At 37.4% G+C, this 27,109-nt stretch overlaps 1 protein-coding gene and 1 long non-coding RNA gene across 2 annotated transcripts; both read right to left on the bottom strand.

Annotated features, from left to right (window-relative positions):
• Positions 1 to 358: 358 nt before the first annotated feature.
• On the bottom strand, positions 359 to 3,288 carry LOC149934314 (uncharacterized). Its single transcript, XR_016472304.1, has 2 exons — positions 3,237 to 3,288; positions 359 to 783 (listed from the first exon to the last, which is right to left on the bottom strand). It is a non-coding gene; the product is annotated as an uncharacterized LOC149934314 (long non-coding RNA).
• Positions 3,267 to 15,909, bottom strand: LOC149934313 (sialin-like; the record flags this gene model as incomplete). Its single annotated transcript, XM_090153408.1, has 11 exons — positions 15,778 to 15,909; positions 13,558 to 13,792; positions 10,536 to 10,577; positions 10,214 to 10,374; positions 8,755 to 8,988; positions 8,511 to 8,688; positions 7,516 to 7,646; positions 6,775 to 6,921; positions 6,557 to 6,689; positions 3,992 to 4,147; positions 3,267 to 3,322 (listed from the first exon to the last, which is right to left on the bottom strand). Coding segments are annotated over exons 1-11 (1,605 nt in total), but the record flags the coding sequence as incomplete, so codon positions are not given.
• Between the last annotated feature and the right edge of the window lie 11,200 nt (positions 15,910 to 27,109).

Here is a 27,109-nt window from a genome sequence, read left to right as displayed (position 1 = left end):
AAAGATAATCGAGATATGGAAGGTGATAATTTCTTCAGTTTCAATATTTTGTAATTTAAAAAAAAATTAAATTAAATATTCATTTGAAATCAAGTTTGTTTACTCTGCCAAAAACTTTAAAACAATTATCTTTATTAATAATTAATAAACAAAAACAATGTGTATTTTCCTAATTCGTATAACAATTTTGGAATTTAAAATAAAATTATTATTATTATTATATTATTATTATTATAAAATGTTTTATAATATAAATAATCTTTAAATCGTTACTGTTTTTTAAATTTTAATACTTTAAGTTTTTACTTAGGGGTACATTACGCGTTACTTCTACAAAAATATATTGATCGTGGGAGCGTTAATTATTATTTGCATTTTAAACCAGTTATGTTAACTTAACTTAAGATACATACCAACGGAAAATTTAGGGGGAACATTTAACAACACCCACTTCGAGTTCCATTCCTTGAACTTCCCCGAACATATTCTCAATTAAAATAGATTTGATTAAAGAGAAAACGAATATGATAATGATGAGGAATTGATTATAGTAAAACAACCCACACGGAAATTAGTATCGCGTTAGAGTTTAGTTACTTTCCCGTCTTCAGCGCTACTGTCTTCCATTGTTTCTTTTTTGAGATTATGGGGATTGTCAGATTTCTCTTCTATTTTCGCCCACGGTTGAAGTTCCGACGATCCACCGACGACGAAAACTAACGCGCCAAACAAGTTAATCGCGATTGTTATGTAGAAAGCTTTGTTCCACTGCTGTAAAGTGTGCTGTTTGATGGGAAAAAGTTTTAATATTAAGGCAGGCTCGAAAACTTAATTTTCTGTTAGAGAAAACAGTTTTACAACAATAAGAGGGGAAAAGGGCACACATTTTCCGTTTCAAAACATTTGAAAAACGCATGTACAGGAAGTCTAGGTGTTTTTCCTTCCAAAACGTGTGGCTTAATTTCCCTATTCGGCAAATTGGAAGGAGCCACAACTATTCATTACGTCACGAATAAGTCACCTTCATTTTTAATAGTAGTGCCACTAACCTTATTAACACGATGAAATTATTATGAAATTGGTCTAATTTTAAATATTTAACTTTAAGCATGGGGTAATTATCGATAACTTTTCTTCATAAATTTTGACGGTATCCAGTAGCGGCGCCAGGAATTTTGGGGAGGTAGGTCAACCATTTGGAGCCCCCCCCCCCCTTCCCCAACAATTTTTTCAAATCCGTCCACTTGAATTATTTAATTTTTTTAAGCAAGTGGTGAAATGTTTGGGTGAAATGGGTACCCGACGAAACAATTAGAATTGATTATGAATTTAAACATTACTAAAACCAAAGTGTGTGTTGATCCTTTTTTGTGTACCTATAACACTTAACAAATGAGTGTTTATGTACTTATTTCTACGACTGAATTCCAGTCTATCAATTTACATTCATTCCTTCGGTACTTCGCATGTACATTCGTTACATCAGAACTTACAACTTTACGAAAATGAATGTACGTAGGTACACTAACAATGTAAGTAAAATAAGTTAAAGAACCATTTATTTGTAAAGATAAAATTAAAGATACTCGTACCTTTGAGAGGAATAAAAATAGCAGTGTCGTTTAGGGAATCACTCGCGTTCAATATTGAAAAATTGATAAATATAAAAATTATTTCGCAAAGAAATTACAGAATTTTCTGATATTAAATAATTTGGAGGGCCCATAAATTAAATTTCGGAGGCCCCTTAAGATAACTTTTGGAGGCCCCTATCAAAATTTCAAGTAGGCCCAGGGCTACCCCGGCCTGTTCCTGGCGCCGTTACTGACGGTATCTTAATATAAATTATTGGCGGTATTTTACTATGACTTGTTATGCAACCTATTTAAAACACTCGTTTACTCTGTTACATTTAGTAACACTTAAATAATTAGCTATTTTGAGAAAGTTACCTTTTGAAAGCAGAACTACACAGAAAAAATGTGTTCAGATATTAAACACGATACATGAACACCACCATGCAAAATTTTATTCTCATGTACAAAAATGAGAACGTGTTCAATTTGAAATAAAGTCATGTTTTGAACGTGTTTTATTAGAAATATGGTCATGTTTTGAACGTGTTCAATTAGAAATATGGTCATGTTTTGAACGTGTTCAATTAGAAATATGGTCATGTTTTGAACGCGTTCAAGTGGCAATATGTTCGTGTTTAGAACGTGTTCTGAGTTAAAAAGTGTTCTAAATGTAATGTGTTCAGGTTTTGTACATGAGTTACTGGAATATGTAAGTAATATTCAAGCACCCCAGCTTGTTTAAGTAACAAACAACAGTTGAACAACGGATTTATTGTGGTAGATGAAGCTGTTATTGATTGCGAGGCCACCTCTATCCTAGAATGCATTTATATTTCGCTCATTACATAGCAGGATAACTCAAATCCAGCACATAATATCTTACATCAAGTTCTCGGTTTTTTCCAAGAGTTCCTTCTGAATGACCGTTCCCAAAATCTACCAAGCAAATGTCATACTTTAAGTTCGTTGAAGATTTTGGTCTCATCAAAACGGAGCCATAACAAAATACAGGCGTTTAAAATTAACATTTTCTATATAACAAGACTGTTATAATAATTCCTGTATGCATGCGATAAAAAATTCTGTATTCATGTGATAAAAACTTGTGTATTCACGTGATAATAATTTTTAGTTTTGTTTAAAAAGTGATTTAAACATCCTGTGATATAATTCAACTAGTTTTTTTGACCATCCAAGAGCTTCGTTTTGTAACTAGTCTTTTTAGCCAATTTTAAATATATTTAATATTTTTGAAACCAAATAAATATTCCATTAAAAGGGTTTTTATTACAGTATAAGGATCCTGAGATTTTCATTATGTTCACTAGCTGAATATTTCCAGTAAATCATTTACAAAACCTGAACAAATTACCTTTAGAACACTTTTTCACCCAGAACACATGACATCATAAATTCGTTCTAAACACGAACATATTGCCACTTGAACACGTTCAAAACCTAACCATATTTCTTATTGAACACGTTCGAAACATTACCATATTTCTAATTGAACACGTTCTCATTTTCCTACATGAGCAGAAAAGTGATGCATGAAGGTGTTCATGTATTGTGTTCAATATCTGAACATATTTAATTCAGTGAATATTTTTGAAAAAAAAATCTTTGAGGATAAATGAAAAACCCAATTTGCATACGTACGTTATTATTGGTTAGATTACCGATCATAATTGGTGCCAAAATGCCACTCACGTTTCCCAGACCGTTAGCCAAACTCATTAAAGTACCTGAAATGTAGGATGAAACTTTTCAATTGACAAATGATTATTTGTTCAAAACACGTGATTATTTGAAACGGCAAGGCAAGCTATTCCATTTGTTGAACAAGGCCCTAATTAATAAAAATTAATAAATAAAAATTTAATATATCGGCACGTGCAATAAGGGAGTCAGTTTAGACTTTTCTTTGTTGTGAAAATACCATCCTAATCGGTGACTTTTAAATCTCATGTTGCAAGTGAAAATCTGGCACCACGTAAATAGCCTGATATACCTAAAATTGTAGAGGTAGTATCGAGTTAAAAACGTTTTTTTATATCGATCAATAGCTCTTTTAAATCCGGGGCCTCTCACAATTAGACGGCCTGTTTATATTAATTATAGCATAAGTAACCTAGTACAAATAAATATGACAATTTGGAAAAATTAATACTGATCAGATTTTTAGAGTTGTTGAGCAATCATTGTTTAGTTCGGCACAGAGCCCCCCTAGTGACTAAATATGCCCAAAGCGAAAATTAGTCCAACCAAGGACGATAATATACTACTCAGTTTGTTCGCGAGTGTGTCAGTGTCGAGAAAAGGTTCGGTCGAATAATTTGTATTAAAGTAAGTGTTATTCTTATTTTTATGATATAACGTATGAAAATGGCTAATGTTTAAGAAGAATAATTTACCTGCAAAACTAGGAGCCAGGTCCAACATGGCAGTTTTCCCACCTAAAGTTATGAAAGAGACGAATATTTCACCAATGAACAGAAATGTCAAGACCAGCACTCTATCGCAGCCTGACAAAATTACTCCCAGAAAGGTTAAAGAAGGTACCACGCTACCTGGAAAATAAATACAAATGTTTAGGGAGGCCCAGAAAGCTTAACTTTAATTGGTGGAGCGAGTGAAGTCAACGACGACTGTTAGTAGATTGGAAACGTTTTTTATGTTTTGTATTTTGTCACGACGCGTCGTGATAACTAATGCTACGTTGATGATGATTTCACAAATGGATGATTTCGTTATTAACATATTTTTAGGAATTTAAGAACCTTTTCTTCATTTATCTTAGATCAAAGTGTAGTATCTATTTACATCAACAAATTAGCTAATTTAAATTTAATAATAATCTTCTTCACTTTTAAAATTTATAGCGATTTATTCGATACATATGTTTTAAAAGTAGATTCAGCCTTCGATGCCAAACTTGTCTTAGTAACTAAATATTTTATAAATAATAAATTTCTAAAAATTACCAATTAAATCTATCACCTACAAATTTTTTAATCATAGCCAAAGTCTGGCGCATTGTGTGAGGCATAGAAATAATATAACGGTCACCTCAAATATCATATCATCCTATATCACCGGTTATTTCTTAATAATGCCCGACGATAGTATCCACAGCCCGAACGGGTGACCAACAACCATATGCAACAGGATAACCCTACCGCCATCGATTCAACCCTCCTAAAGGCGCAACAATGGGACGACCAATAACCACTTCGCGTACAGCTGTGGGAATAAAGATGTATTCTGTAGCACCTCCTGACAGATACCCAGCACACAAAGAAGATGAGTCAACGCCCTGAAGCGAAGGCCCCAAAAGGCGAACCACGGGAACACCGCTACCCAGAGGGCCACAGGGCTTCATACGGAGACCCGACGCCGAACAAGTGGCGACGAAATGCGTTCATAGACCAATGAAACTGGGCTGATGCCCCCTGGCAGACACCCAGCTCACAAAAGAAGATGAGTCATAACCAAAAGGTGGACAAAGGGCACACCGCTACCCAGAGGGCGACAGAGCCTCATACGGAGAACCGCTGCGACAAAATGCGTGCATAGACCAAAGTAACTTGGCATAGGTCGTCACCCAAGCTTTATTCTGAAGAATAAAAAATGAATATCAACTTGGCCGTCATGCTAAGGTATTAATTGCGGTTACCATATAGTATAGCAGTTTGTCTGTGTAGTTGCAACTACAAAATATAAATATTAAGCTTAGGACTGAGTCTAAAGCTGCAGTTAAATACAAACAGTTTGTTGCGTAGTCGTGTAATCTGCTTCACTCAATAATGTTACAAGGGGATTGTCTAATTTGCTGAATTTCAGGACGTCTGGACCGCTGAATTTTGAAGGATTCCTCCTACATAGAAGCTACGATCTTATAATCCATCTGGACCAAATTGACTAATTTTCTGAAGTGCTGAATTTCTGGACCGAAAATCTTTACTTTATTTTCGAATATTCTTTTAGTTTGAAACCGTCTGGAAAGAAAAATTTTCGGGTCCAGAAATTCAGCATTTCAGCAAATTAGTCAATTTTGTCCAGACGGTTTCAAACTTAAAGAAACAATTCGAAACTAAAGTAAAATTTTTCGGTCTAGAAATTCAGCACTCCAGCAAATTAGTCAATTTGGTCCAGACGGTTTCAAACTTAAAGAAACTATTCGAAAATAATGTGAAATTTTTCGGTCTAGAAATTCAGCACTTCAGCAAAATAGTCAATTTTGTCCAGACGGTTTCAAACTTAAAGAAACTATTCGAAATTAAAGTAAAATTTTTCGGTCTAGAAATTCAGCACTCCAGCAAATTAGTCAATTTGGTCCAGACGGTTTCAAACTTAAAGAAACTATTCGAAAATAAAGTAAAATTTTTCGGTCTAGAAATTCAGCACTTCAGCAAATTAGTAAATTTTGTCTAGACGGTTCGAAAATAAAGTAAAATTTTCGGGTCCAGAAATTCAGCACTCCAACAAAATTAGTCAATTTGGTCCAGACGGTTTCAAAATTAAAGAAACTATTCGAAAATAAAGCAAAAATTTTCGGTCCAGAAATTCAGCACTTCAGCAAATTAGTCAATTTGGTCCAGACGGTTTATAAGATAGTAGCTTCTATGTAGGAGGAATCCTTCAACATTCAGCGGTCCAGACGTCCAGAAATTCAGCAAATTAGACAATCCCTGTTACAAGTGCTTCCGAGAGCATTGCTATAAGCAGACACCGGATTTTTTATTTACTTAATACTTTTCTTTAAGAATTATTATGGTCTTCTGAGATTACCCAATTTTAAATACTCTAAATTTTTCACTCACATGCAATAGACTATAGTTTATACAAAGAACAACCTTAAAACGGGAAGTTACTTATTCACTGAACTTGCAATCTGTAAATTGTTAAAAATCAATCAACAGAGGTCATTATAAAATTTCTACTAGCTATAATAATAAAAAACAATATTTGATACAAACCAATTACAACCATGAGTTTCCTGGTGTTCGTAATTGAAACCCTTCTGCTAAGAATGATCAATTTGGACATGTATCCCGCCAACACAGTAGCCGCCATTGTCAGCAGGTACGGAAGGGAGTTGAGAAGTCCATTCTACCAAGAATGAGATGTTGTTCATTAGAAACCAACTACAAGCGGGAGTTCCTCGTTCATTTAGTTTCTAACTGTGAAATATTACCGAAGTCAATTGAAAGTGCAGTATAGTGTTGAGATACGTTGGTGATTCCGTCAGAAGAAAAGTGTACACCCAAGTATCAGAAACGGCGATGATAATGACAGCCCAAATGGGAAAAGACACAGACATTTTCTTCCATGGAACAGAACGCTAAATACAGTAAAATTTATTTAAATACAGATAACATTTCTAATTACTAACAGGGAAAGTAATGGCAGCCCACGCTGAAAAAGATATTTTTGTTCCGTAGGGAACAAGAAATTGTGCATAAATGGACCTCTTCTAAATGGTAACAACTTCTCAAAGAAACGTAGATAATAAAATATGAATTGATAAAATAGGAATTAATAAAATATGAATTTATATAGTATCTAATCTATAACATATCACCCTTCAAGGCTATAATTTTAGTGATTAAAGTTTCCATGATTATAGTTAACTAAGAGCGAAACGCTAGAAACATTTAATTTGAAAGCGATAATCGCCATGAAGTTGAGAGCCTAGCAACTTCCCTTTTTCCTGTACTCTGATAACGTAAGAAGCGAATGATAACAGAGATTACGGAACTAATACAGCGGAGTAATTACATTATGATAACGAAGTGATAACACGATGATAATTGAATTATTTATTTATTCATTGCATCCAGAGTGCATAAAAAATTAATAACACGATTAATTTGGAAACCAGCTCTTTTAAACACATGAATTTGGTTACGAAAATAAAGTTCTAGCGTACACGTACTTTCATTATTTTTCCATCACCTTGACTTTTGGTAATTGTTAAGAGTTCATCCAAAGTAATACTTTTGTCGTCTGCGGGACTCTCTTTAATTATTAAAAACCAGAAAATGGAAAAGACTACTCCCAAAGCACCTAAAATTAATTAAGCAAAATTTTCAAAACAATCGGATCTGATCAAAGTTGATAAATGCCTTGAAAACGTTCAATAACCTAATAATAGCATCGGCCTCTGGTATCATCCTCGGATATTTGTTACCAAATTTAAATATAGATGGCGATCGTGTGTGAAAAACAGTGTGACCGGAAAACAAAAGCTGACGAACTATGCGAAGCTAACCATTTTGGCACCCCAAATCCCGGAGGCCCGGCGTAAAACGGCTCACAAGCGTGCAATTTAGGTGCCAGGTAGGACAGGGGCCCATCGAATGCCCACAACACCCTTCTTTAGGAAATTAAGTTACCAGGGCCCGATGATATAATTGATCCCGAACGGCCGAATTATCTCTGCACGGAGCTGTCTCTAGCAAAATGTATCTGTGTGCCCTTTTGCTCATAGCGCTAGAGGATTTCAAATGTACTTTATTTTAAAAATAAAAACGCGTTTTAGGCACATAAAATTTCGAAGCTAATTACAAGACGCGACAAAACCGGGTTTAAAAAAAAACCTAATTTATGTCAACCTTTGTAATTATTTAATGTTTTGTAGAAAAGCAATGCATGTGGGCGTATTTTCTCCACACTGTTTCGGACGTTGCACGGCACCACCCTATACACGGTAATTAGTATATTATACATCGTGAAGAGATAAATAACACTGGGTAAATGTTTGAGCGGTTTTCCAAAAATCTAACGACCTTTGAAAAGAGCCCCGATTCAACGAAGTAACACGTTCCTTTTTATTGGTACACAGCAATACGTATACCGTCAAATCTAAATTATAAATTTCCGTTCACCTTTGGAAGAAACCCTGCGAAGTACAAAACGTTTAATACGAACCGAAAAAATAGAAGGCCAATGGCCACTCCAAACTTGAAGATGAGAAAAAAGCAGTGACCGGTGTGGCCACGACGTTGCCCAATCGCCCACCGGCGATCGTAAACGAATATAAGAAGGCACTCTCGCTTTTCGGAATCCACTTTGAGGTCAAAGTGTGCTGCGCTGGTAAGGTGATACCCTACAGTGGAAAAATGTGCGATAAGCTTTAAACATTTGATACTTCAAAAAAAAAGTAAATAGTTACCTCAAATATACCTGTTAATACTCGAAGTGCGATGAAATACTGATATCCAAAATGGATTATTGGTGGACTTATTATGGTCAAAATTGAAGGTATAATAACTCCCAGTCCAAAGACAATCTTTCCTCCGAACCGTTCCGCCAGATGGCCACCGAAGAAGTTGCTGGCCACGTATCCGTAATAGAAGGAACTTAAGACCAAGCCTTGAACCCTTTCGTCCCAATCGAAAGGCCCTTCCTAAATGGACAGAAGGGAATTGTGAAGTAATCCTCATCGAATTAATTGAGTCGAAATGACGGTGCGCGTGCCATGGTTTAACAATATGGGTAAGTCCATAATATACTTTCAGACCCACCCAATAACCAGAACGATCAATATTCTACTGAGAAACTTCGAGTAAAAACGCGAGATAAGAATTATGCCTTTTTTCGTTTAACTTTCTCTCCTAGTAAAGCCTCACGAAGTTCAGCGGGCATATCGTTGACCTTAATACCCCCATATAAACCACGCTAAAAATGTATAAGAGCTTGCAACTACTAATAAATATTAATATGGGCTAGTAACAACATAATCCGACCGATGGCATGAACCAAAACGAGACCCTCCTTGTGAAATGAACTTAGGGTTTCGATTGCAACAGCGTAAAAAATAAAACGGTTCTCGAGGCTGCCATACTTTGCCCTCTTCCCCGATTCAGCAGCTGGGTAGCGGCCCAGAGAGGGGCTGACGAAGAAGACTCCAAATACGAAGGCGCGAGAGGGTCCGTACAGGTGAAATCCCACACGGGTGATTTACCGGCGGCACCAGTGTCCTACCATCTGGACGTTTGCCGTCGTCCGTCGACCGACCTGGGGGTTCAAACACGGAAGGCAAACCAGCGGAAACTATCTTGAGCATGTCATTGACGGAGCCGTGTCTAGACAAATGACCGGCGTGGCGCTTACAACTCAAGCCACGCGTACCCAAAGAATCTACCATGGAGCCACATTTACAGGTGTGAGGTACACGAATTTTAGCACCCAACGAAAGGAGTCGTTGTCTAGTAGAGTTCCAAGGGAAGAAGCTGGCAAGGCGTTTAACCGGCTCCCGACTCTTTACACGTGAAAGAGAGTAAACGGGTTTTATCCCGGTTATCGGACGCTGAGTCCAACAGATTTGAAATCGTCTTTGCTACCAGCGGGTGCTTCCATGCAAGTTGCGTGTCTTGGTGATCGCGGGAAGGAAGCTCTTGTTCAGAAAGTTCAAGCCACTTAGCAAGCCCGTCATCCAAAAAATCATATGATTGGTGTCTCAATTTAAATCGTATTTGACTAAAAACACAACCCTGGTAAATCTTTAACCAAAACGAAACTGGTTATTTTCCTGTGACATAATTTAAGATTTTGAATTTAATGAACTAAATAAGGCATATTTTTTATAAAAAATTTACAATTATAAAATTCTATCAAATGCAAAATGAAACCTGTTTTATTAGCCTTTGTCTGTCTTCGGTGACATTTCCAGCGTAACGGCATTGCGTTCCGCGACTGGTCGTTTCGTTGGTAGCCCGATACTTGACCATCGCGATTATTCCAATATTAAGGCTATTTCTGAGACAGTAGAGCACACCGATTCCAATGGACACTAAAAATGTCATGACATATCGCCTTTGAACCATGATTTCTAAATTACTTGGGAGTAGTAAGTCTTGTATATCGCTACTATGATTTGCAATATTACGTTAGTTAGACCTTTCAAAGCTAAATGTTTCGTATTCGTTGTACGAAAACCGTCCGCTGGATTACCTTTACGCCTTGGCATTGGATAGGCGTGTGTGTTTAGCACGCCTTCGAGTAAACGTAAACACCCAAACTAGCCGAATAAAATAACCAGGTGTTTTATACCTGTCTGAAAAGGCCGATAACGAATACAAGTTGATAATAATATTGTTTTAATTGTATAGTTTAAAGTCAGATATCCGTGCTCCGGCTAATTCTTTAGATGACTTGAAACCGGAGGACTAAAAGTTATTTGTTAAGAGAATGTTTTATTTTGAACAGAAAATACATCGTTAAAAGCTAAAATAAACAATTACACATAAATACAATTCAATATTGCACTGAAGAGATAATTTGGCCAGTTTTTTTTAATTTTTGTTACCAATAGAAGTGGAGATATTAAATGCATTAAAATATTTTGTTCCCTCACATAATATTGATTTTAACATTAGAGAGTTGCGCGCGAAAGGAGTGCATATAATGTAGTTTTTTCCTATTAATTATAGGGAAAGCATACTAAATTGAAATGAATTTTGAAAATGTGTTGTTAATGATTTTAAAATAAACAAAAGTGAACTATAAATGTGTGTTTGTTCCACGTTTAAAATATTTAATGACGAAAAGATGGGTGCTATGTAGGCAAGGTAAGGCTTAGCGTTTATTCTTCTAAAGGCTCGTTTTTGTATTAGGTGTAGTCTTTTCATATAAATTTCTATTGAATGTGTTACCTTCCAGCGAATGGTTGAACAGCTCGATGATTTAATAATTATTTCGTCATCTTTAGGTGAGCAAGACCCAGTTTTGCCAAACCGAAGCCCTTATATTAGGTCATGTCATTAAGGTGGCCGGTGTGACAGTCGATCCCGCAATTAGCGAGCGCACCCCACCTAAAATATGAAAACAATTTCTAAGTTTCATAGGCACCGATTCCTGTTACCGGAGGTTCATTAAGAAGTTTGGAGCAATCGCGGACCCCCTTCATTCAGTTTTGAATAAAGGCGTGGCTTGGAAGTGGAACTCCGTTATAATAACTGTCCCTTTAATATTAAAGGGAATATAACTTTAGGTATTTGGTGTGGAACATGTACGGTTGCAGCTCTGGCCGCTGTTGCCTTTGGCTTTAAAAATAATTGACGCCACTGTACAGGGAAATTTGAAAATTCGAAGGGGTCTTCCATAAAGATTGATTTGCAGGCTATTTTCACTTTAAATTATTAGAATTGAACGGGGGGGGGTCTAAGCCGGCGAAAATCCGGAGCTTTGGTGACTGTGTGCCCTCCAAAAAGGATTTTAAGAACAACCGAAATCCAGTTTTTAATCGAATCTCACGAGATTTCCATTTCGAAATTCGAATTCGCAATATTTTAAAAAAGGGCGAACGTATATCTGAAGGAAATGTGTAGTTTTCAGTTCCAAAATTCGGTAAATCACTGTTTACGCTTCGAAGTATTCAGTCATTGAGGAATTGAATTAAATTCTTGGCCCGATACTTGGCCAAGGTCACAATAAACGTATTTAGGGCCTGGTGCAGAGACGTTTTGCGATTCCCGTTAATTTAAACAGGATCGCTATTTTGCGATTCAGATTTAGCGAGGTGTTTATTTGGCGATCCTAGCAATCGAAATCCCGGTGCAGAGACGTTTTAGCGATTCCTGGTAAACGGCGTGCTTGCTGTTTTACGAATTTGTATACCAAAGTCACGGACCAATAGGAGAGCTCCATTTTTGACGCAAAAAGCTATCACGTGGTTATGGTTGGCTTGCATTTGGACGATGAAAGCCTGGCTCTTCTAAAAAATAATTTTCTTACTCTAATTTTATTATTAGGTTTTAGAATTTAAAGTTTAGTCCGTTATTTTATTAAAATATATGTATATAATATAGCCATGAAAGGCAGCAAATCAGTTTCTGAAGAATGAGAGGTTATCCAAAATCTTTTTTAAAGCAATGAAATAGTACATAAAAATTAGTTTCTACTCATTATATAATTTTCTTACTCTTATTATTTATTAGATTATTTGTATTTATTACACAGTTTAATGGTTAAGTTGTTTTAAAAATATGTGTTTATAATATGGTTGGTACACCAATAAAATAACGAATGAAAATAAGATTCATTACAATTATAAGCCAACATTTTCCGAAAATAATTCTATGTTAGAAAATGAGCCACATCATTTGGGTTTTGGGAAAATATTTATTTCATAACTTCGCTGAAAGCGATTAAAATAAATCTAGTTTAAAAAATAAATCAATAAATAAATGAAAAAATTGCAATTTCACGAGCGTTCAAAAATTGGTAATTGTCTAAAGCAACTTCTAGCTAAATATCCTATATTGATCACACGTAAAACAATGGCCCCGCTTTTTGATATAAGTTGTTGTTCTACCTAATTATTTGGCATTTACATAGCCTAGTCAAGGTATAAATTGTAACAAATTATATAAGCGTGTAGAATTAACTGGCAAACCCTTTTAAGGTAATACATCCAATTGACTCGGTAAGCTCTTGATTCATGCCAAATAAACTTGAATATTCTAATACATCTTTTATCGCCACTCCTAGTCTACCTTAGGAAAGGTTTCTTCTCGGTAGATGAAACTGTTTGAATCGGTACAAATGCTGTTTGATAGCTAAAGATCTTTGATACACTGAACCAATTCACCAGGTCATTACTGACTCATTAGTTAAAAACCACTGCATACACTACCAGCAATTAAGAATCTATAAATAAACCAAGGCTTAGAATACACCCAAAGTAGTAATGTATAAGATACCCTTTTATAATTTATTCTGACCTGTAAAATTGCCAAGAGTGGCCTGCTAATTTTAGGGTTTCGTAAATCATGATTAATTGTGGTTAGGCCTTGACTCTGACAATAATTTTACAAAAACATTTTTCGGAAAGCGACAATGAGCTAGAAACTCAAATTTTTATCATTTAAAAGATTCTGACCTATCGTGTTGTATTAGTTATCTTATTAAAGTACATGTAGGTAAAAAGTGTTTAGGCCTACTTCTCAATTTATTTCCCGAGTTCTTTGCGTACCACAATCCGCCATTGTTTTGGCGAGCTTTTCGGCGTCTAGTGACTGCCGTAGACCTCTCGCCAAATAAACAGAACGCTTTCCTGTTATTTTTACAACAATGGCCACGGATCGACGGAAGAAGAAAAGGACAACGTTTTTTCTTCCAAAATAGGTCCTCCTACGCCTTAGGTTGAAGGTGCTGGAGGCCGCGTTCTCGGCGATGTTTGAAGGCTCTACACTTTGTGCTCTACGACCCTGAATGGTATAATTTTTTTTATTTCGTTTTTGGAACTCTGGTGTCTCGTATGACTGTTTTTAAACTTGTAAGTTTACCACTACTGATAAATATCTAACAGAACTACACTGCCGTGAACACCGTTATATGACACAGTGTATAATTTAGCTGAAACCTCTACTTCGCAGACCGCGCAGTCGGTACATGTTGTGATTTAACAACAACAATATATGGATACTACGAAAGTAAGAAAAAGGCTCGAGGAGTGGTGAATCGATAGGATTTGTAAGCTTTGATAAAGCGGTCCACAGTGACAGTAAAAACTGCGCCCTCGTTCTGCATGACAAAAAAAGATACTTTTAATGCACAAAACATTGTGCTAGCTTCAGTGTCATAACGAGACGAATACCCAAAAAAAAAGTTTAAAAGTTGATAAAAGTCTGAGCTATTATGCAAATTGAGGGTTTCAAAGTTAAAAGGCTACAAAAGAAAATTGAAAGGTTAATTGCGAAGTGTGGAGAAGATGAAGGAGATGATCAGCATTATTTCTTCATGGATGTCCTTGATACCCATTTTGGAACTAAAAATGAAAGCACAAGTCACCAGCATCTTGAAAGCAATGAGGTCCTATCGTGGAATAGTGCGATAATAATCGTACGACTGGCAACGCTGCCGAGTCCCGTAAAACTAGGCACACACTGCCTCTGCGTTTCGTATCCGTCCTGCCTTCCACAAGACATTGTCTCCGTTACGAAGCAAAGGCTTGTGAAAGGTAGGACGGAGACGTTACGAAGAGCAGTGAGCGCCTGGCTTAACTATCCGGGCAATAGCATTCAGAGCCGAAACATTATTAACTTAATTTGTATTTAATGATTTCCTAATTAAAACTAACTTTAATTGCCTCGAATTATAGAAAAAGCGGAGCATTGTAGTGTCAGGACTCAGGAATCCGATGGTGGTTTCAGAATTTGTCTTTGATGAGTAGTTTTTTCGCTAGATCCGCGGTATTAAATGAGTGTAAAAATGTTATCCACTCCCAAAACTCTTCGCAAATTCGGACTAACGGATCCAGTATAGGTCAAGCCATGCGATCCGTAACAGTTTACCTTCTTTAAGGCATAGGCTTGCAGAAGGGAGGAATCGAGTCTAGGAATAAACAGTAAACCTATCGATTTACTTTAATTTAAACTCCCTTACCAATAGAAAAATTTATTATTTTCAACATAGTATAACGAATATTTTATTAGAATAGTAGAATATATTTAAATATTTAAGTTGCTTAGAGAATTTCTTTTCCCCAATTAACCAAGTAAGGCAAAAACACCTTTCATTGAAACTAAAAAATTATTTAAATCAGCTTTTGTAAAAAAAAATTATGCTGCAAACAAAAATATATACACCTCGAGGCGGTGGTCATTTCAACTTTTAAAAGGATTTAATTTTGCAGTTTCTCGAACACATCTACAAATGTCTGCCACAATATGTTTGGCCCATTTATGAAAAGTCTTCTAATTGGCAATCATCCGCAGGGCCGTGCTTAGAGGTCTCGCGGCCCCGGGCGAAATGCATGTGTGAAACTGAGTGTAGCGGCCCTCCGGTATATACATCCCTATGGGAAAATTTTAGCGGCCCTGGGCGACCGCCCGGCTCACCCCCCCCCCCTAAGCACGGCCCTGATCATCTGCGCTGTTAAATATACAGTTCCGTACAGTTTTCAATAGATGTGAAACGTCAAATATGAAATATATACTTTGGTTTTCCATTGAATATGGATTGTCGCACTTGTAATTCTGGGATTTATTAGCATTGGAATTGAAAAAATTCCTTTTTGTCGAGGCAGCGTCTCCTCCATTACAGCTTCCCATATAATGTTAGTAATAATCAGCTAGGCTAATACCCAATGCACCACCTTAGGCCCAAGTCATCAAGCAACTTTTAAAGCGTTTATGTTAGGTGGGCGGATTACAAAACTCGAAGCATCTGCGTCGTCGTTTCCCTACGTAACCACGGGTGGACTGCTACTGTTCCTGCGCCTGCCGTCATCTCTCCTGATTCTCCCCACGATCACGTCGCCGACCGCCCGGTCGTTGGTGCCACTGACTCCGTCGCCGCTACAATCCGCCTCTCCTGACGTCATCGTAACTTGCAGCCGGAATTGGACCCTCTTCCGCAATCAACTCGCCCCTCTCGGACTACGATGGCCACCGCTGCTGATATCGCCGCTGCCCTTACCGCGGCTCTTAGCACCTTATCACTCAAACAAGACCTGCCTAAATTCAACCCCGATTGCACCGATATCAACGATTGGCTCTCGATTTTCCACCAACGGGTCGACGCGCCTGACCGGGTATCATCCCTCTCAACGCTCCTGCATGGCAAAGCTCTCAGTTGGTAAGCGCTCCAATTGCGCGATTCCGCCAGTGTTTAGCGTACCTGGGCTGATTGGGAAGCGTCGCTCAAGTCTGACTTTAGCCGCTCGTCACGTGCATTATTCAATGAACTACTGTCACGATGCCAGAAACCAGGTGAGGATCCCACCCAGTATTATCGAGACGTCCTTGTCCTCTGCTCCCTTAACAATCCCGCTATGACAGAGCAAGAAAAGATCAACCACCTCCTTCGTGTACTTGCACCGGAGGTCCGTGAGAAGATGGTCCTCCCGGATCCCACCACTGCCGCTCAATTTTTGGAGAAACTTCAACTTTTAGCAACCATCTCCACCACTCTTAACTCTACTTTTAACACCACCACTGATGGCCGCATACTGGATCTACTGGCTGCAGTACTTCAAACTCAATCCACACTGCTGACCACGCCTCCGCCTCCCCAATCGACTGCTCCTCACTTGTACGCTTCACCAGCAGCCGACAACATTGACTCTCTTCGCAACGAGGTGCGGGATCTAGAACGCAACGTCGACGAAATACGGCATCTCCTCAAACGCCGAGACGCAAGCCCAGCGATGCGCTACTTTAATTGTGGATCACCCAATCATCTCGCTTCCTATTGCACGTACATGTACGACCATGACTTCCTGAGTCGAGATCGTTACCAGTCTCATCCAGTAAGCCGTAGCAACCGGTACCGTTCCCCGTCGCTCGACCGCTGGGACGGTTATCGTACCTCGTCCAACGACCGACGTGACCAACATCGTCAACCGTCAGTCGACCATCGAAGTCACGAATCGCCCCAAAATCGTCTATCATATCCCGATCGCCGGAACTCGGTAAACGGGAGTCGGCGACCATCATAGCTGGCCATGGAGTGTGACGTTGCATTTTTCACCCATGATAATAGTCTATTGCACTTTGGATATGTACAATGTTTTATTCTTCCCATTTTAAATCAATTATGTATACTTAATAGCAAAATAATAATCCATTTTGGATAACTCATTAACCCGAGACTTCCAAACCGTTTACACCATGATATCTTTCAAATTCTCGAGCGCTACCCACCGACATTTTGCGATTTTGATCGACGCCTATAGGGAAGCGACAACTGACGTCACTATGTGGTATACAGGGTTTTTTTTAGCTCGAAAAAGTGATTTTGTAGAAAGTTTAAATTTGTACTGTACATTATACGTGCCGGGGGATACTTTCTACCAAAATTGCATCTAAATCGAAAATTATTTTTACGTTTTTTGAAATTTTAAATTTTAACCGCTAGGTGCTATAAGAAAATTGTCAATGAGAAAATTGTAAAGAGTCACCGAATACGTACAAATAGCGTTGGCGCGAAAAAAAGACGTCTTTTTCACTGACAAAATACGACTTGAAAACGTGACAAGTTGGGCAAGTTAAAATAATTTTTTTGAATTCCATTGGGACAGTAGTTGTAACTTTATGAAAGTCAGAAATTTGTTAATCTGGTGTTTAATGCAATAAACACCGCTGAAAAATCGAGGAGATTATGCCTAAGAAATTAAATTAATTAATTAAATTATTAATGGCGATTTAAATTACATAAGATCTGGCGACCTTGCTAGCCAATGTGCCGAACCGTTTCACCCTATTCATCGTTTTGAAATACAGTATTTCACATTTCGGGGGTCATGAGGCGTGGCACTATTTATGAAACCACAATCTGGCTCATTTAGCTATTGACTTTTCCTATTAGTTTTTTAATCTAATAGGCCTGTGTTTGCATCTAGTCGTATTCGAAACCTATTTTAACGCTGATAGGCGAGAAGATAAATAGACCACAGGTTTAAAGGTCAGTAAAAACCTTAAATTTATTTAGTATTTAAATAACTGTAATACATACTGTCAGAAGAAAATAGGGGGAAGTACGCTTCTAATCAGCTTTGGAAAGGCGTCACTTTTCACGAATTTTCGCGCCAAAACGGTTTGGCGGGAAATCGCGGATGAATGCATCGTTTAAAAAGTCATTTTTCTTAAATTGAACAATTGTAACATATTGCCCTTCTCATTATCTGCTATTTGAGTTAAGGCGTATTTGCTTTCGTCGATTATAGCCGTGTTGAATCAAAACAAAAGTAGAACTACTTTTTCAGTTTGGTTTATTATGCGTAAAAAGGCGTTTTCGTGGGTCACACGACGACTTCTACGGCTCAAAGCTACAGATACGTACTTCCCCTATTTTCTTCTGATACTGTGTAACTATGGTCATTTACTACGCGGAAGGTGGAAGAAATATTTGAGCAACGACATCCAGATAGAAGACCATCCATAACTACTGTAAGGCGAGCTGTAAAAGACTTCCACCAGTAACGTACAACCTGGATTTCGTGGGCCTGGTCAGCGGGATTTGGACTTTGAAAACACCTTTTTAGCCTGTTTTGTCGCATACCCACGTAGTAGTTGTGCCACGGCGAGTAAGGATTTGGCTTGCAGTAAAACTCGCATTTGGGAAATTTTACATAGGCATAAGTCCCATCCTTACAGAGAAACGCTTCACCACGGTTTACGAGATGGAGACGCTCAACAACGGCTGGATTTTTGCAACTGGCTACTAAATTCCGTGCACAACGACCCACAATTCCTCCGCAACATGCTATTCTCGGATGAATCCTCGTTTGCAAGAGACGGCCCTTACAATCACCAAAATAATCGTGTTTGGGAAGACAAAATCCACACTGGGGATATGAACACCATCACCAATTTCAATTTGGGCGCTTGAATGTTTGGATTGGTCTTGTTGGAAACCGGTTAATTGGTCCAGTATTCTTGCTGCAAAATTTAATGGCCAGAGTTATTTAGATTTCTTGAGAAATGAGCTAGAACAACAACTTGGGGTTTCATCAAGACGGTGCCCCGCCTCATTACCACAGAGCCGTTAGAGATTACCTAAACAACGAATTTCCACAATGATGGATAGGGAGAAATGGTCCCGTACACTGGCCAGCAAGATCGCCCGATCTGACTCCGTTGGATTTCTTTCTTTGGGGCTTCGTCAAGGACAAGGTGTACGCCACTCCGGTTGAGACCCTTGAAGAGCTGCGTTAACGAATTGTAAGCGCTTGCCGGGAAGTAACCCCGGAAATTATTCAAGCCGCCTTCGACAATATGATTGTTCGCACCCAAGCCTGCATCGCAGCCGAAGGTGGTATTTTCGAAACGTACTTATAAATTTTGTTTGTAAGTAGATAAATAAAATGTCTCTTTGTTTTTTTAAAAAATTCGCATTTTTCATCCTACGAAATTAAATCATGTAATACCTTCTTCGCCATTGTCTCCTCGATTTTTCAGCGGTGTTTATTGCATTAAACACCAGATTAACAAATTTCTGACTTTCATAAAGTTCGCATTTTCGGAGCAAAGTGTAATCGCTGCGTACGCAGTTTCTTAGAATCAGGGAAAAGGTTTTTCCAAAAACGCCCTCTTTTTGCCATTGGGTGTAGTATAATATTTTTATTAGGCTGAAATTCGAACCCGAGCCCTCCTGTACGACAGGTGAGTGTTCTACCGCAGAACCACGGATACAGTTACGCTTCATTGAAAATTAAAAACTCCTCCGAGGAGAGGTATATTTTGGCTTGCCAACTTGTTTCTGATAATGTTTGTTTTGCTTTAGGGAAACCCGTTGAATATGATGATTTGAAAAGTCCTGATTGGACACCGTGCATTAGCTTAGGATACGAGTCAAGGAAGTTCAAGGCGTTAAATAATGAGGCAAGCTTAAGCCGCTCAAATCGAAAAAGCAAGCGTAGTAAAGTTTTGGAAGACCAAAAAATTAAATGTCAAGAAGCAACTGTATTAAAAAATGTTTTAAATAAATCTCATACCGCTAGTATTGGTGAAGAGGATGATTCAAATCTTGAAAACCCAGGCATGGAAGAAGCTGTTTCATCCAATTAAAAATACTTCAACTATCGCAACTCACAATGTGGAAGAAATGAATGAGTCAAGAAGTAAAACTTCTCAGTTTACACAAACGGATATTACATATTCTTGTATTGAAAACCTTGAAAAAGAATTGTTGATAGCTAACTCAGAGAAGTACGACCTTAGAAAGCAAGTGTCATCCTTAACATTGGATGAAAGTGACATTTTATACCGGTTTATGAAAATTTTAGTGTTTAAAATTTTGTACTCAGCAGTTGAAACTTGTCTTAATGTAACTTGGAGATCAGCTTTATCGAAAAATCAGCAAATTCTCTTAACCCTAATGAAATTAAGGTTGAATCTATCATTTGTTGATTTAGGTTATCGTTTTAAAATATCTGACAGATCAGCCTCCAGAATATTTAACAACTGTTTGAAAGTTTTAGATGCTAAATTACACCATTTCATTCATTGTCCTGATAGAGAGACGCCCTGAGAAAAACTATGCCACCTTGCTTTATTGATACTTTTGGCCGATCTATCACAGTAATTTTAGATTGCTTTGAAGACCCCATCAAACAGTATGGCAAAATGCTAAACATGGTCTTGATATAAGCACCATAACACTGCTAAATTTCTAATAGGTATTTGCCTTCAAAGAGCAGTAATATACATAACACTTGGGTATGGTGGTCGGGTAAGTGACAAAGAAATTACTGAAAATTGTGGTACTTTAGACATAGAAAACACACGTGCCATTGCATCTGTTCGTATCCATATTGAACGAGTAATCTATATTATAATGAGCGCTTGGTACGTTGGTCGTCGTCGTCGTCCGAGCTTTCTGGAATGTTTGCTTAGTCTGTCACGAAGCCAAAGGCGGGGCGGCGAGGAAAAAGCGACCCGCGGAACAGAGGGAAACCGAGACTGACTTTGGCTTCGTTACTGAGGCGGTTCGACTATCTATTTTCTCAAAATCTGTCGTCCCTGAGAGATGGGCCGTGTTTGTCCCAACCCGCAATACACCCGAAATTTTCTCTCTGTTTCCGCCTCGAATTTCGGAAGGGGGGATCGTATGGGGTAGTTTAAGAAGGACTGTGAGTTTCGGAAACGGGAAGGGGCGGGGGGTTTCGGGGTCGTTCCGATTTAAAAGTCCCGTGGCTGCGTACAACAACTCTAAAAAAGCTCAGCGCTCAGCTCAACGGTGGGCGGTTTTTTGCTGAACCATGGGGTTAAGGGTACCATGGAAATTATCGCATGGGGAAAAAAGGGAGTGGGCCTTACTGCGGTGGTTCGACTATGGGGAAAAGGGTACCACGGTAATTATCACAAGGGAAAAAGGGGGAGGTGGGTACCACGGTAATTATCACATGGGAAAAAGGGGGAGGTGGGTACCACGGTAATTATCACATGGGAAAAAGGGGAAGGTGGGTACCACGGTAATTATCACATGGGGAAAATGGGGAGGGGTACCCCGGTAATTATCACATGGGGAAAATGAGGAGGAAGGGCCATACTAGAGTGGTTCTACTTTGGGGAAAAGGGTACCATGGAAATTATCACATGGGAAAAGGGAGAGGGGGCCTTACAGGGGGAGGTCAACTATGGGGTTAAGGGTACCATGGAAATTATCGCGTGGAAAAAAAGGGAGGGGCTTTACTGCGGTGGTTCGACTATGGGGAAAAGGGTGGCACGGAAATTATCCCATGGGAAAAAGGGGTTGGGGGCGTACTGGGTTAGAGTGCCTCGAAAAACACAAGTAGTTGAGGGCCCGCCCGTAAGGCGGGCTTCTCGGCTAGCTGGTAATATAAGACAAAAATTCACTATCCTGAAAGGGCCACTACTACTAGAAATGTTAAGCGATAGTGGTGATGATTCACTTGTAGACAGTATCGTGAGAGTGTGTTGTAATCTTGTAAATATTTGCCCGTCTGTTGTGCTTTTAGATTAAATATTGAACAGTATCATTCTACAGAATTTTAAACTGTAAAAATTAAAGATATCTGCTTTATTTTTGTGTAGAAATATTTCTTGATAAGAAAGATGGTTATATTCCTTGGAAAATGTTTTTTATTTCATTTTAAATAAAATTAAATGTTTTTTAAAATTTTTAATACTGAACAATTTATTGCTTGTCTAATGCAAAATAATTCATTGGTAAACTATTTACTCAACCTTTTTTTTGCAAGAAATTTCTCTTTGATTTTTGAGTATTTTTTACAGGAACTACATTTCCATATTTTAGGAACCCGCTTTAGTTTAACACATGATGCATAGAAAAAAATACTTTACAATTTTCTCCAATACACCAGTCATCTTCGGTAGAAATTTGGCATGCACAAATTTTCTTAGGCGGACAAGTTGCATTTTCTGGCAACGTAACATTATTTGAATTTCCAAATTCGAGTACATCACTGCCTGCTAAATTTGTGAAAACTTTTCCTAGTAACTCAGGAATTATTGCATTGTAAAAAAACGTAATGGCACTTTTAGAGTAGATTGACCAGATTTCTTTATCAGGAAATATTCTTTCTATATGAGGAGCACTGTTTTCAACCCAAACTACAAAATAACAGTAACTATAACCAGTAACAAAAAGTTGCATTTGTACTTGGTAAAAATAGGAGTGGTTTGTTTTTAGTTTCAAAAGTTCATTACTTTCTCTCAGACAAAATAGTTGGTTTTCTTTTGCCATCTCTTCCACAGATTTTCCTTTCAAGCAGAAAGGGCATTTCACTTCTAAAAAGCTTGTTCCACAACATTGGAATTTAACGATACCACCCGGAGAAGCACCGAAAACCGGGAATTTTGGATTTACTACTAAACCAACATCTTCAATTTTCAAATCCTGGTGCAGAGAAGACTGACTCAATTTATATTTTTCGACAGCATCTTTCTCGTGGTTACAACCAAACTGGGTTGCTTTAGTAGAAAACTTCACCATTTCTGGAAAGCAAATTGATTTGATAAAACTGGGAGACGAAGTTGCACTTCTAACGTGGCAAGTTGCCTTAAGATTTAACGCTGTATAATTCTTTCAGCCCTAAATTTAAAATATTTGGAACTCAACGCCTGAAGTCTACTTTCTTTTTCAATGAACTCTGAATCTTCTTCAGTGACTTTAATATTTATTTCAGAACCAAGCTTCACAAGTAGGAAAATCTAAAATTTTTCTGTGAAAATAGAGCTCGAAAATTAAATAGAACTTTATCCAATTCTGATTCTGTGAAAAATTGGTCTAAGAAAGGAGAAACAATTCGCTAGCGAAACGGGTATAGGCGGCGCCACATTCGCTACCCCTGCAGCTTGGTTTGTCTGCGTACTTTGTTGATCAAAACAAATGATTAATATGGCGGATTGTAGGCGCAGAGGTAGCATAAATTGCGAAGTACCTTTCTGTAGTAATAATGCCCTTAAAAATATTACAATTCGAGTAAATGGTGAGAAAAGAACGTTGGAGTTATCGTTTCACAATTTTCCGAAATGCAAAAATCTTTTTAATGTGTGGTTAACTAATATAAAATCAGGGAAGACGCCTAGTTAGTGGGCACAGATTTGCAGCGCCCATTTTAAAGATAAAGACTTTTTAGAAAGAAATGGTGAGACACAAATTTGACTTGTTATTACTGATTTTAAAGTTAATATTATTAAATATATATCATAATAACTGTCATTTAGATGAAGATAATTCAAGAGACGCATGAAATGCAGTGCCATTCCAAGCAATAATTTACCATGTAGACTTATTACAAATCCAATGTAACTAAATGAAAAGAGAGGACCCTACGTTTTGTGAATCGTTTTAAAGGTGATCTGTTTTATTATATACTGCAAAATAAGGAAATGCTAATGAATTAAATTAATTTTAGGTCAAGCCGTTCGATTGTCATTATCGCTGGAAAATATTACATTGAGGCCCACAAAATTATGCGTTAAAAGGGCATATTTTTCTTCAGTAACGAAGCCAAAGTCAGTCTCGGTTTCCCTCTGTTCCGCGGGTCGCTTTTTCCTCGCCGCCCCGCCTTTGGCTTCGTGACAGACTAAGCAAACATTCCAGAAAGCTCGGACGACGACGACGACCAACGTACCAAGCGCTCATTATAATATAGATTACTCGTTCAATATGGATACGAACAGATGCAATGGAACGTGTGTTTTCTATGTCTAAAGTACCCCAATTTTCCTATCTTTGCCACCCTGATGGTTCGGTATGAGTTTTCGAGTTGATTAATAACATTTAGAGCTATTGCCGCAGATCCCAATATGATTAAAAATAATACTGTAAATTCAAATGGTTTTTATTTTTAATACTTATTTGCATATCTTAACATTTTATTCACTTCTATTGTAATTTCTAATTAAGTGGTTTCTTCAATGAATTTAATTGCTTTTAACTTTGAATTAATTATATAATACATTTGTTTTTGCCTTTTTAGTTAACATGGCTTTGAGTAGAAAATTCATAACATAAATAGTTCAGTTCATTTGTTATCTACAAATACTAATTGGCCAAAATTTAAAATAGGAACTAATTTAACATATTATAAATATAACTTTCCTTGACTAGAAGTAAAAATTTAATTATAACTTTTCTTTAACTAAAATCTAAAATAAAAATTATATATTTGGACAACGTTTTTCTTCAAATATTGTCAGTCTCTCTTAATATCAATTAAAAATAGCCCTTGAGAGAATAGACAAAAAAATGAAAAGGCCTAGCTGAATTTTTCCATAGTAGCCTCTACAGTCGTTAGCCAGTAGATTCCTTCCTTTCCAACTTAGTTATTTTGTGCCACTGCCTCTTCAATTGATATTATCTTCGCTACAAATGGACTCTCCACAAATATTTCATCCCGACTAAAAGCTAGAAATAAATTTTTGAGACTAACTAAGTGACCAAATAAGAGTACATAAACCTTTTTGAGCCAGGCAAATTTAACCCTCGCAACTCTAACCATTTTATTACCGTACAATACCGAAGGCACAGTTCGTTCTTTTCCTTCATTTTACCCCACTTCTAAAGTCAGAAAGTTGGGATAGCTCTCAGTATCTTTATTTATAAAATAGACCAGCAATTTACTGCATGTTTGCAAAAGCCTGAATTTCTAGAATAATAAATAAAACAGGTTACATTAAAGAATTGGGTTTTAATAAAAAATATATTTACCCACTATTGCATGAACAATGGACACTTTCAATGCTGTGTTTTCCATCACCAACTTCAAATTTTAACTCTTGTTTTAAGCATCGGCGCACCTTATTCTATGGATCAAGAGTAGACTACTCTCCAATATACTTAAAAATTTCAAGCATGGAGCGATTCACTAATATACCAAATAAAATTATTTAAAATACATTATACATTATACAAAATGCTGAAGCTACTAGTCTATGAAATTAGAACAATCTGGGCTTGTTCTAATGTGAAGATAATAATAAATTTCCTACATACCTTTAAAACTTTCAAACTGATCCCTTGTATGAATTCTCCAAGGCCTACTCATAGTGTTATTAAACTCGAATATTTATACTTATATTTACGAATTCAATACCTATTGACAGTTCAAAATTAAAAAATAAATGTCGTATATACACCTTTGTTAATACAAAACATTAGAACACGCTTTAAAAATTGCTAAAATCGTTAGTAAAATTTTTACCTCTCCGAGGGGACAAAGTCCCCTAGGAGGGGTTATACAACGACCGTGTCTGTCTGTGGGTAGGTCTGTGGGTCTGTCTGTCTGTCAGGCCTGCGAACGCGTTCGCATTTTCGGTGCAAAGTGTAATCACTGCGTACGCAGTTTCTCGAGATCTCTGCGTTCGCAGTTGCTAGTAATTAGGGAACAAAGTCGAAAAACCCGTGTTTGCAAAACCACCGTGGGACGGTGAGCGTTAACGGATTAATTTGCAGTCGGGGTTGGTTTGGTGGTTTTTTTTCGTCAACGCTCGCCGTCACGACAGGTTTAATTCAGTGGTTTGGATATTTCGCTATTGTAATGTTTATGTGTAAGGTGGTAATGTTGTGTTATTGTTATGACGTTTGTGGGTGTTGAGTTTGTGGTGTGTATATACGGGTGGCATCTCTCCAACTCTTTCTTATTGACTTTTGGGACGGACCGAGTGCTGAGTGTAATGCTACCTCTCAACATCCAATGGCAGGGTTTCCACCAATTGTTCACGGTATTCGTCTTAGTATCAATTTGCGATCGCATCGGGCGGGTTTCGAACCCGAGACCGCCTGTTTGACAGGCGGACGTTCTACCACAGAACCACCGACACTTATTACGTTTCATTGAAAATTAGACCTTCAGCTTTATCGAAAGCGTATTTAATAGAGTACGAAATTTTGGTTTAATTGAAATAGAGCAAGATTTCGTGGAAGATTTAAATTATTGCATCGAAGAAATTCTAATTTAGCGATTTCTCATTTGATTAAAAACAAATGCGTCACCCAGGTTTCGAACCCGGGCCGTTCAGTTAGGCAGTCGAGCGCTCTACCACAGAACCAACGATAACTTCACGCTATACTGCAAATAAGACACTCATTGTAAGCATAATAGTTAACAAAGTCTTGAATTTTTTTACGAATGAAATTGTGAAGGCCTAATGTGGTTTTTTTACGAAAAAATTATAAAGACTTAATCTTGTTTAATATAATAAGTTGCTTTATTTCAATTTGGTACTTTTGTTTAGGGTTTTTTTAATGAATGGAGTTAAAGATTTTTTTCTTCTATTATTTGACGTTTTATTTTTGCGGTTGTATATTTGTTTTATCTTTTATTCTTTTAAAATTATTTACTTCTTCCGCAAAATGGTTCATTTTTTGGAGGAACCTTGTAACTTATTTTTTGTGTATTAATGTTTTGAGAACCTTTACGTTTGGGAAAGGATTATTTTTGACGGAACCTTCAAAGTGTATACGTCGCATTTTCAAAATATTTAATGGTCAAATCTTGTTTTAGCGCAGTCAGCAGATAAAATAAAGGGTAGAACCCGTTAGTTTTTTGTAATTTATTTAGTTTTTTCAGTCGTATATTCTTATCTATT

This window comes from Leiobunum rupestre, chromosome 7 (assembly GCF_980474605.1).
Source record: "Leiobunum rupestre chromosome 7, qqLeiRupe1.1.hap1, whole genome shotgun sequence".
NCBI lineage: Eukaryota > Metazoa > Arthropoda > Arachnida > Opiliones > Sclerosomatidae > Leiobunum > Leiobunum rupestre.
Note: the sequence above shows the minus strand (reverse complement) of the source record. Positions and strands in the feature narration are given on the sequence as shown.